The 12393-nt window shown below is 41.3% G+C and overlaps 1 protein-coding gene across 1 annotated transcript; it reads left to right on the top strand.

Moving 5' to 3' along the window:
• Window positions 1-11275: 11275 nt before the first annotated feature.
• Window positions 11276-11645, top strand: LOC121292624 (histone H2A.Z-like). The gene has a single exon (XM_041214841.1). The coding sequence runs from the start codon at window positions 11276-11278 to the stop codon at window positions 11549-11551; it is 276 nt and encodes a 91-aa protein (XP_041070775.1). The 3' UTR covers window positions 11552-11645.
• Window positions 11646-12393: the final 748 nt, after the last annotated feature.

Below are 12393 nucleotides of genomic sequence, written 5' to 3'. Positions count from 1 at the left end.
CCCATTGGATCAACATGATCAGGAACTGCAGCATCAAGGATATCCTTAGACAATGGCAGTTCACAATTATTTAATTCAACAAAGATATCAGGTATGTCTACTCCAGGTCATTCTGCCACCTCAGGGATTAAAGGTTCGACATTAATTTCGGGTGGAATAATTGGTTATTGGAATGTCTCTCTACTCCTTAGATGGTCCACATGTTTTCAAACAATCCAGTCTTCCACTTCCACTTGGTATGACAAAGATCCAGTTTCAGAGACAATTATACCAGGAACCCAACTAGGTCCATTTCCAAACTTTCACCTGAAAGCTGTCTCTTCCACAGTAAGTTTTCGAGCTTTGCTATAACTATCATGATTCACTTTTCTGACTACTCTGGTTCTTCTCTACCTTCCATCTAAGTTTGGAAACACCAGGCTCAACCTTATACAAAGGCGGCATTTCATCAGTAATCCAGGTAGTGTTGAACCTGTAGTCACATGAGGAGTCATGTGATAGTGGAGAAGAAATCATGAAATTTGGGTTTACAATGTTCCTCCGGATAACTTCTTCATGCCTGTTTTAAAATTTGCACTGCTCTTTCTGCTAACCCATTAGATGAGGGATGATATGGTGCTGTTTTAACATGTTTAATATTATTTAAACTCATGAATCTCTGGAATTCCATACTAGTGAAAGCAGTACTATTATCCAAAATGATGACTTCTGGTAGACCATTAATGCTAAAACATTGGTGCAGCTTTTAATAGTTGCACACCATGTTGGTGATCTCACCTCATACACATCCATCCACTTAGAATGTGTGTCGATGACCAATAAAAACATGATACCTAATAAAGGAACTACAGAGTCTATATGTAGTCTAGCCCAGGGTCAACCAGACCATTCCCACAGATGCAATGGAACTGAAACGGGCAACTTCTGTTGTTGCTGACACTGGGGACAGTGTTTAACCATTTTTTTCTATATCACTGTCTATGCCTGGCTACCAAGCATATCTTCGCGCAAGCACCTTCACCTTTGAAATGCCTGGATGCACATTGTGAAGCTCGGTCAAGAGTGTTTCACTTCCTTGCGAAGGGATAACGACTCTTGATCCCCACAACAAGATTCCATCTTGACAACTTAACTCTGTTTCATAAGCCTAGAATGGTTTTGTCTCTTCAGAGACTCGTACATTCGATCATCCTTGCAATACTTGATCTCGGACTTCTGATAAAATTGGATCCCGGTTTGTCCAATTCTTTATTTGCTTCGCACAGACCGGCAAGGAGTCCAGGAAATTCAACACAACTTCTTGTGGCATTGGCATGTGCAATGCTATCTGGCAATGGAAGATGACTGAGTGTGTCAGCATTTGCTATATGCACACCCAAACGGTACATAAAGGTGTACTCATATGCCAACAAAATCAAGAATTGTTAAATTCTGGCAGAGGGCTCTTGGCAGAATTGCTTTATCTTCTCTAAATAAACCCATTAGTGGCTTGTGATCTGAAACGTTGGTAAAATGTCAACCATGCAGATGTTGATGGAATTTCTTTAATCCAAATATTACTGATAAATCTTCCTTTTCAATAACCCTTCTCAGCTGCAGAGAGGGTTCTGGACACATAGCCTATTAGCCTTTCGGAAACATCTTCCATCTGTGTGACAACACAGCTCCCACATTGTAAGGAGATGCATCATAGGTTAATATTAATTCTTTTGATGGGTCATAATGTACTGGTATACATGATGAATGTAATAGCTTCTTGACATTTATGAAGGCTTCTTCATGTTGCTAATTCCATGACCAACGATGGTTCTTTTTCAATAATAATTGTAAAGGGATAACACTGTTGACAAATTTGGCAAGAAGCAAATATAATAATTTAACATGCCCAAAAAAGACGAGTTCAGTAACTCTGGTAGGAGAGGGCGTCACCTTGATTGCCCTGATTTTCTTCTCTACTGGATGCAACCCTTGGGCAGCCACTCAATGGCCCAATTATGTGACTTCAGTCACTTGGAAAGCGCACTTCTCTTTCTTCAATTGAACACCAGCTTCCAAAATTTTCCTTAAAACCTCTTTAGGTTGACCAAATGTTTGGCTTCCATTGATCCTGTGATCAGGACATCATCCAGATACACTACTACTCGGGGAAGTCCTTGCAATAGGTTTTCCATGGTCCTTTAGAAGATTGCACATGCAGATGATATACCAAAGCATATGCATGTATATTGGTACAGGCTCTTGTGCATGTTGATGGTTGCATATCCTCCAGATGTGCTGTCCAGCTCTAGCTGTTCGTATACATGGCTCATGCCCAGTTTGGTGTAGGATTTTCCTCCAGCTAGCTTGGTGTACAAATCTTCTATTCTTGGGATAGGATATTTATCCAATTTAGCAGCCTTGTTCACAATCAATTTGTAATGCCCACAAATGCAAATAGCTTGAACTGGCTTCAACACAGGGACTATGGGCGCTACCCATTCTGAAAATTGGACTGGCTGGATGATGCCTAGCTTCTCTTAACGGCACAAGTGTGCATCTACCTTCTCCTTTAGGACGTAAGGCACAGGTCTGGCCTTAAAGAACCGGGGTGTTGCCTCCGAATCTGCATATATTTTTGCTTGTAGGCCTTTTATCTTTCCCAATTCATCACGAGCTACACTGTCATACTTCTTTAACAGCTGAGGAATTCCTCCTGTTTTAACTTGAAAAATTTCTGACCAGTTGAGCTTAATTTCTTTTAACCAATTACGGTCCAGAACACTAGGTCTTTCACCTGTTACAATAATCACTGGAAGCTAGACTGTCTGTTGCCTATAGGACACAGATACTGTGGCGACATCTTTCACCTGTATTGCCCCTCCAATGTGTGTCTTCAACTGAGCCGTGGTTTGCTCCAGATTCAGTAGCTGGGTACCTTCGCTGAGGTACTTAAAGATGTGTCCTCCCACCACTGTGGTCGATGCTCCTGTGTCAACCTCTATGACTAGAGGCTTCCCATTCACTTGAAGGGTGATGATGATTGGTTCAGCTTTTACTGCTTTGACATTGTATAGGGAATAGATATCAGTATCAGGTCATACAGACTCAAAACGTCAACAGTATCCTTCTCTGCAGATGCTGTCAGACCTGCTGAGTTTTTCCAGGTATTTGTGTTTTTGTTCAGTATCAGCAGCTTCTGGTTTAGTTATTTTGTGCACTTCAATCATCTAGGTTTGCTGCCTGATTAGCTGTCTTCATTTCGCCATGCATTGCTTTATAATATAGCTTTTTTTGTGGCAGTAATAGCATTCTGCCTCTTTAAATCTGCAGGTCTCTGGTACATGGGTACATCCACATTGGTAACAAATCAATTTCTGAATCGCTGGTGAGATGCTTCCAGTATGCCTTTTCATCTCTCGAGCAGTAGATACTGTTTCCCACTTTGCGGCTGTCTCCCTGGTTTTCGTGCCATGCCCGGCGGTAGGTTCCCAACCCAACTGAAGAATGACGCCATGTTGCACAATCTGCGAAGGCTGCGAGTCCCTCCCAGCCCTCTCCATTGTTAGCGCTATTTCCATGGCATGCTTCAAATCAATATTAACTTCTGCAAGTAAACAGTGCTGAATGGCGTCATCATGTACGCCGCAAACCAATCGATTTTGCAACTGTATCGCTCAAGTCACAGCGCTCAATCAACTGTTTTAACTTTGTGAAGTAAGCTGTGATTGACTCACCCAGGGCCCTTACACTGGAGCTGAACTTAAATCTCTGCATAATCATTGATGGTTTAGTCTGAAAATGTGCCTTCACGACGTTTACCAGCTCATTAAAAGATTTAGAGTTGGGCGCGGCCGGGGCCATCAGACTGCGGATGAGATTATATATCACGTTCCCGAAGGCACTTAAAAGAATAGCTTTCTGCTTCTTCTCCGTTGTTATTTCATTTGTCACGAAATATAAACCTAGGCGCTCTAGGTACTGGATCCAGCCTTCCATGGATGAGTCATAAGGTCGATTCTGCCAAAGAGTGGCATGATGAGTTTGCTTTTCTTTCTTTCTTTTCTTCTGAATTAATGTACTCACATTCAGGAGATGAGGTGCAATGTCGGGGTTATTTATCCTCAACACCAATTCTAATAAACTTGGTGTATCGGACGGGTTTCTTACTTGAAACAGTTAACTTTATTTACAGAGCTCTTGAAGAAGCTACATGACTAGAAAGATCCACCCCCAAGATTACCCACACTTAGGGCTGATTCATCAGTACAATCACATGATCCCTAAAACAATAGGAAAGGTTTTACTTACAATCATGAAACTAGTGAAATGATTACTTTCAGATGATGATAGTTAGCCCAGGAGAGGGGCCAGAACTGGGCTGATGCATGAATAAGTAACCATATCATAAAGCAATGTTAGGATTTTCATTTAACCTTGTCTAATAAAGATTCTTGCTGAAATGCTTAAGTTGAGCAGAGAAAATATAATAGGAGTTATCTTACTGAAGAAAGTGATTCATCTTACAGTTCAATAGTCTGATAAGAAATTGGAACAACTAGGCAGGATGCCTATGCCTTATAGCTCTATAAATAGACATATAAACAATGACTGATTACATTTAAAAGATGGAGATGGTACGTCTTGAGGAAGTTGTGAAACTAATCATGGGGAACAGCAAAGGATGAAATAAGGGGAGCAGACTTTGATTTATCCTAAGGATATAATTGTTTAAGAACACAAGAAAGGGTTTAGACAAAGAACTCAATGTACCATTGGGCATCTTGTATTAAAGGGGATTTGGTATAGGACAATGAGGTCTTGTCAATAATGAACCCCAGGTCTACCCCTCAAAAGAGGTATAAAGGATAAGCTTTTTCAGCAGACAATTGATTGAAGAGCTCTTGAAAGTGAATCTATATTGACTTTGGTCTAACACTCTTGGGTAATTCAACAAAAACTTTGAGAAGAACCAAGGCACCAGGTGTTTCTGCACGCCAGCCATCCTGCCAGACCTGAACCAGTATTCATTACTGTCACTGTTGTATGTTATTGCTAACTAGCAAATGATAATCATCTTAAACTCTGAATAAATTCAAAATACCCGCCATAATGATTGATTGATAGCAGCAACTTGTTACATCTTCTCAGGCACTCTCACCCATTCTTTCATCATTAATCTACCAAAGATTTCAATCAAATCTGACACATAGGCTAGGACTTTGTTGCGCCAACAGTGGTAGGGGGGGCTCACCCATCGGTCTGAGAGCTGGCAGGGAACACCCATCAGTTCTGCGAGGTAGGCTCGATGAAATCAAATACCCTTCAGGCATTTAACTGACTGCAGTCGGGCCTTCCCTGTGATTGAGAACCCCAGCCGCATGAGTCCCGCCAGTCAAGAGCTGCCAGCCAATCAGAGTCTATTGAGTGGGCCCAACTGCCATGGTTTCTGCCACAACAGGTTACACAAAATCCAGCCCTCAGATTCATGTGGTCAATCCTCCAGATGAGGCTAATATTGGACTACATCTGATAAAATTAAAATTGGTAAAAGAAATTAAAAATGATTATTTTTCAATTTCAAAATAAATGTCCAAATTCTAGACTACTTAAAGGGCCAAGTTGTAAATGGCTCATTTAATTTCACAAGCATGTTTTTAAAAAGAAACAAAAAATGGCATAGATTTTGCAGGAGGAATAATGAAGAGGAGACAATCGGTGCTCATGGTTATTATGGAGAATGAGAGAGTAACTTCCAGCATCTGCACATGCACAGTTAAACATGGAAATTGAGTAGTTGCTGTGCAGTTTCCCCTGCTCTTCCACAAATTTTGCTATACCTGTATCTCACCAAAAGACTCGACATTCAAACAGCCTTAACTACCATCAAAAAAACCTAACTGAAACTGAAGATTTACCTTACAAGTCTGGAATCTTATTCCTTCAGATTTTAATTATGTTAGAGATTTTTAAAAACATTAAAAATTATTTTTATTTTTTTTCTTGATCTCTTATATCTCCCTCTCTCACTCAATCCCATCTTTCTTTCCATCTCTTTATTTTTCTTTCTGTAAATGATTTCACATTGAATTAAATACTCTAACTTGCGCTCTTGGGCCAGGATTTTCCAGTTGTCAGGCAGGCTTGGTGGGGGTGAGCAGGATTGGCCAGGAAGAAGACCACCGCATGCGATCAGGCCCCGACCGCGGTTTCATGCTGGCTGGCCAATTAACAGCACGCGGGTGCGCACTGTAAAAGCTCCCTGAGGAACAGAGCTGCCTCAGGGAGCTGAAGATTTTGAAAATAAAGAATTAGGAATTTTAAAATGTTAAAACATGTCCCTTCATATGATTCTGTCACATGAACAGGGACGTTAAAAATTAGTTTGAAAATTTTTAATTTTTTTTAAATCACTGATCAAAACCTCATCCTGCCCATGGATGAGGTTTCACAAAAAATCCAAAGGCCACCTGGCCGATTCGCTTGCCCACCAACTGTAAGGTTGGCCTGGCAGCGAAAAATTTATTTTAATTATGGCTTTAATGGCCTTAATAGGCTGTTTAATTATCTGCAGGCCCGCGCAGGAGTCGGCACTGAAATATCGCACGAGTGCATGATGATGTCAGGATGTTCATGCATCATTTTACATTCGCTCGGGTCGGGCACAAGCCTGCCCAACGAGCGCAATATTCTGCCCTTGGTTCAGACACGATAGAGTGGGAGACAAAAAAGGAGGGATGGGGGAATAGCACTAATGGTTAAAGAATCAATTCCAGTTGTGAGAAGGGATGATATACTAAATGGGTCAACAAACAAGGCTTTATGGATTGAGCTTAGAAATAAAAAAGGGGCAGTCACGCTACTGGGAGTATACTACAGACCCCCAAATAGTGAAAGGGAGATAAAAGAACAAATATGTAGGCAAATTTCTGCTTGTAAGAACAACAGGGCAATAATAATAGAAGACTTCAACTATCCTAATATCAACTGGGATTCAAACAATATAAAGGGCACTGAGGGAGAAAAATTCATGCAGTGTGCCAGGAAAATTTTTTCAACCAGTTAGTGACAACCCCATGAAAGGAGATGCAATTCTAGACCTAGTCTTGGGGAACAAAGAAGGGCAATGGGTGAAGTGACGGTTGGCGACCATATTGGGGACAGTGATCACAATTCAGTTAGATTTAGCATTACCATGGAGAAGGACAGAGATAAGGCAGGAGTAAAAGTCTTGAACTGGGGGAAGGCAAATTTTGCAGACATGAGAAGGGACTTGGCTGAGGTGGATTGGACAGCACTGCTGGAGAATAAAACAGTGGAAAACCAGTGGGAAGCACTAAAAAGTGAGGTCCTAATTGTATAAAGTAAACATGTCCCCTACAAAATAAGAGTGGTACTGCCAAATCTGGTTGTCTAGAGGAATACAAGGGAGAATCAAACAGAAAAAGAAAGCGTACAATAGGCACAAAGAACTAAGAACTGCAGAAGGCCCAGATGAATATAGGAAGTGCAGGGATGAAGTAAAAAAGGAAATAAGGAAATCAAAGAGAGGGCTTGAAGAAAGCTTAGCAGGTAAAGTTAAAGATAACCCAAAGAGGTTTTACCAATACATTAATGTTAAAAGGTTAGTTAAGGAAAAAGTGGGACCTATCAGGGATGAAGATGGAAACTTGTGCGTAGATGCAGAGGCTGTGGGAAGGGTTTTGAATGAATATTTTGTCTCCGTGTTTACAAAGGAAAGGGAGGATGTAGATATAGTAGTCCAGGAGGAACACTGCGAGATATTGGACGGGGTAGTCATAAAGAGAGCAGAAGTACTCGAAGGGTTGAAATCCTTGAAAGTTGATAAGTCACCAGGGCCAGATGGATTGTTTCCAAGGCTGTTGAAGGAAGTCAGGGAGGAGTTAGCAGATGCTCTGAGGATGATTTTCTAATCTTCACTAGATACAGGGGAGGTACTGGAGGACTGGAGAAATGTAAACATAGTTCCATTGTTTAAAAAGGGATCAAAGGAAATGCCAAATAATTATAGGCCAGTTAGCCTTACATCGGTGGTGAGCAAATTAGTGGAATCAATCCTGAAAGATAGGATTAACTGTCATGTGGAAAAGCATGGACTAGTCAGGGATAGTCAGCATGGATTTGTTAAAGGAAGGTCTTGCCTCACAGATTTGACTGAATTCTTTGAGGAAGTGACAAGAAGGGTTGATGAAGGTAGTGCAGTGGATGTTGTGCACATGGATGTTAGCAAGGTATTTGACAAGGTCCCACATGGCAGATTGCTCAGGAAAGTAAAAGCCCATGGGATTCAGGGTAATGTGGCAAACTGGATAAAAGATTGGCTTTGTAACAGGAAAAAAAGGGTAATGGTCGATGGATGCCCTTGCGAATGGAAAGTTGTCTCAAGTAGTGTTCCACAGGGCTTGGTGTTGGGATCCTTGCTGTTTGTGTTATATATTAACGATTTGGATGTGAACATGGGGGTCACGATTGGGAAATTTGCAGATGACACAAAGATTGGCCGAGTAGTGGATAGTGTAAAGGATAGCCATAATCTCCAAAATGATAAAGGTGTGTTGGTGGAGTGGGCAGTAAAGTGGCAGATGGATTTTAACGTAGAGAAGTGTGAGATCATACATTTAGGGAGGTCAAACAATTACAGGGATTACACAATAAATGGGAATATACTAAGAGGGGTAGATGAAGTGAGAGATCTTGGCGTACAAGTACACAGATCCCTGAAGCCAGCAGTTCAAGTAGACAAGGTTGTAAAGAAGGCATATGGAATGCTTTCCTTCATTGGCAGAGGTATAGAATGTAAAAGTAAGGATATAATGTTGGAATTGTATAAAACACTGGTGAGGCCACAACTGGAGTATTGTGTGCAGTTCTAGTCACCACGTTACAGGAAGGATGTAATAGCTCTGGAGAGAGTGCAGAGGAGGTTTACAAGAATGTTGCCAGAGTTAGAAGAGTGTAACTACAAGGAGAGATTGGATAGGTTGGGGTTATTTTCCTTAGAACAAAGAAGGCTGAGAGATGGCTTGATTGAGGTGTACAAAATTATGAGGGGAATAGATAGAGTGGACAGGATAAAATTGTTTCCCTTGGTGGAGAATTCTAGAACCAGGGGACATAGATTCAAGATAATTGGCAGAAGGTGTAGGGGGGACATGAGGAAGAACTTTTTTTACGCAGAGGGTAGTGGGTGTCTGGAATTCGCTGCCCAAGTTGGTGGTAGAGGCAGAAACTCTAAACTCTTTTAAAAAATACCTGGATCTGCACATAAAGTGCTGTCAGCCGCAGGGCTATGGGCTGGGTGCAGGAAGGTGGGATTAGGAAGGGCACCTGGGTGTCCTTGGGGTGGCATGGACAAGATGGGCCAAATGGCCTCCTTTTGTGCTGTAACTTTTCTACTGTTCTATGGTTTCTATGGTTCTAGACTCTGAATGATTCAGTAAGGATTTTCAATCTAACTGGCTGAAGAGACACACTTGTGCATACACTTTCCACACAGGTCATAGATCCCCAGTAATGATGGCTCCCTATGACCATGTTGCTGCTTAAGAGCACATAAATGTCTCTGTGCAGCATTAGTGTAATGACGACGACCACTGTTTGTTCACTGCTGAATGAAAAAGCAAAGCCAATATCAACATTGATAAATGATGCTTAGAGAGGTCAGCTGTTCATACTTCATTTTACCAAGTTCTAAAACTGTCAGGTGAATTTCTCACAATAATCTGAGTTGACAATTCTTCTCAACCAAGGTCGAAATTATGGAGAATTATGAGAGCTTAAGTAATACATTGAACCACCTTCATTCTCAATTCAGTGGTTTGCTATAGACCCAATGGAACTTTTCTTGGATTGTTAAATCCATGTACTTAACACCAAAATAATTACTCTTCATTCCATCCCACATTTACAATTTAGAGTAAAATGGGACACATGATCAGTGTGATAGCTGATGAATGGCAGGATGTGATGAGTGATGTGTCACAGGGATCAATGCTGGGGCCTCAACTTTTCATAATTTATATAAATGGCTTGGATGAAAGGACCAAAGGAACGGTTGTTAAATTTGCTGATGGCACAAAGATAGGCAGGAAAGAAGATGTAACGAGGCTACAAAGGAACATAGATAGGTTGAGTGAGTGTGAAAAGATCTGGCAGGAAGAATAAAAAATAAGCTCATTATCTAAACGGTGAGAAATCGCAGAGCTCTGAAATTCGGAGGATGTTTTAGTGCATGAATCACAAAAGGCTAGTATGCAGGTAAAGCAGGTAATTAGGGACGATAATAGAATGTTATCATTTATTGTGAGGGGAATGATTACAAAAGTAGGGAGGTTATGCTTCAGTTGTACTGGGTACTGGTGAGACCACATCTGGAGTATTGTGTACAGTACTGGTCACCTTATTTAAGGAAGGACATAAATGTGTTAGAAGCAGTTCAGAGAAGGTTTACTAGACTTATACCAGGATTGGGCAGGTTGTCTCATGAGGAAAGATTGGACAGGTTAGGCTTGTATCCAAGTTTAGAAGAGGAAGAGACGAATTGATTGAAACCTTTAAGATCCTGAGGGTCTTGACAGGATGGATGTGGAGAGGATGTTTCCTCTTGTGAGAGAATCTGGAAATAGGGGTCACTGTTTAAAAATAAGGGGTCACTCATTTAAGACAGAGATGAGGAGAATTTTTTTCTCTCGGTGGGTAGTGAGCCTTTGGAACTCTTTTCCTCAAAAGGCAGTGGAATCAGAGCCTTTGAATATTTTTAATGCGGAGCTAGATGGATTCTTGACTAACAAGGGGGTGAAAGAATAACGGGGGTAGGCAGGAATGTGGGGTTGAGGTTAAAAACAGATCAGCCATGATCTTATTGAATGAAGGAGCAGGTTCGAGGGACAGAGTAGCCTACTCCTGCTCCTAATTCATATGTTCGTATGAATCCTAATATTGCCCAGGTTTCATCCCATCAATGATAATATCACTTGTAGCTGGCAGAAAATTCTCCTTGTCCTAAAATGAATCAAATAAGTAATAATCTGAGGTTTAGAAATTATGAACTCAATAATACTGTTACTGCACAATTTACAAAGTAGAGATGTTTCAGAACAGGAAAAACCTATATAAAAATAACACTTTCCCTTGTTAAAGTGTGATTTAAATGCAGCTGAAGTACCTCAGTTAGGTTTTGGTTTGTTAATTGAATCTTTTCAAAAGCCCTTCACAGTGGCTCAGCGAACGGTTTGAAAAAAAAAGGAACGGAGCGGAGCGACCAAGTGGACACGAGGCGATGGCTGGCGGCAAAGCGGGTAAAGACTCCGGCAAGGCGAAGACGAAAGCGGTTTTCCGCTCGCAGCGAGCCGGGCTGCAGTTCCCCGTCGGTCGGATCCATCGGCACCTGAAGTCCAGGACCACCAGCCATGGCCGGGTGGGCGCCACGGCGGCGGTTTACAGCGCGGCCATTCTGGAATACCTGACCGCCGAGGTACTGGAGCTTGCAGGAAATGCATCCAAAGACTTGAAGGTGAAGCGCATTACCCCTCGCCACATGCAGCTTGCCATTTGAGGAGATGAAGAGTTGGATTCCTTAATCAAAGCTACCATTGCTGGTGGTGGTGTTATTCCTCACATTCATAAATCCCTGATTGGCAAAAAGGGACAACAGAAGACTGAGGATGGAAGCTCCCTCCTTTATTTTAGGTTTGTTACCTCAGGACTCCATCTCCAATTAATCAGCCGTAGAATGTTTGGAAGATGTGGCTGGAAGGCACTGGACTTCTGAAAATGTGATTGCATAGAAAAATGTTTTTTATCTCGATAGTATTGAGGGGAAGAGGGGGTATCTTTTTAAAGTAAATTCAATAATCACACTTCCATGTGCACTGGTCTGGGAATGCCAAATCTGGGACCATATCTTCTATGGTGGAATTGTTTCTTAGTGACCTGGAGACATTTTCCTGGTTACTGCCTTTTTAATAGAGCCCTGTTGCAATGTTTTAAATGCAGGAAGAACTCATTGCTTGTATAATTTTATTTTTGGAGTGGATTTCAATCTAGATAGTTTGTTCTGACTGCTGGTGGATGAAGTTTTCAATAAAATGTGTAGTAAAATAAAAAAAAATAAAGCACACCAGAAAAAAATTGAGATTGAAACGCGAGAGATTTGTGAGGGTGTGAGGTACAGATGTAGATGATCAAATAAATTATTCATTGGCATTTCAATAGCCCTGGACCTTGAATTGCACCATGGAGTGAGTTATTTGTTGACACGACCCTTTGACTTGCATTTTATGCAGCATAATTACCTAGAACTAAAGGAAACAAATTATAAAGGAGCATCTTTCTTAGTTGCCTGACTGGTTTTAATAAATGAGATAAGAGAATTGAAATGTCCTTTATGTCAGTGAA

The sequence above is a fragment of the Carcharodon carcharias genome, chromosome 20 (genome assembly GCF_017639515.1).
Source record: "Carcharodon carcharias isolate sCarCar2 chromosome 20, sCarCar2.pri, whole genome shotgun sequence".
NCBI classification, from domain to species: Eukaryota; Metazoa; Chordata; class Chondrichthyes; order Lamniformes; family Lamnidae; genus Carcharodon; species Carcharodon carcharias.
Note: the sequence above shows the minus strand (reverse complement) of the source record. Positions and strands in the feature narration are given on the sequence as shown.

Bases quoted from the DNA above. Each gene is read 5' to 3' on its own strand.
- LOC121292624 (XM_041214841.1), top strand. From the start codon at position 11,276: ATGGCTGGCGGCAAAGCGGGTAAAGACTCCGGCAAGGCGAAGACGAAA.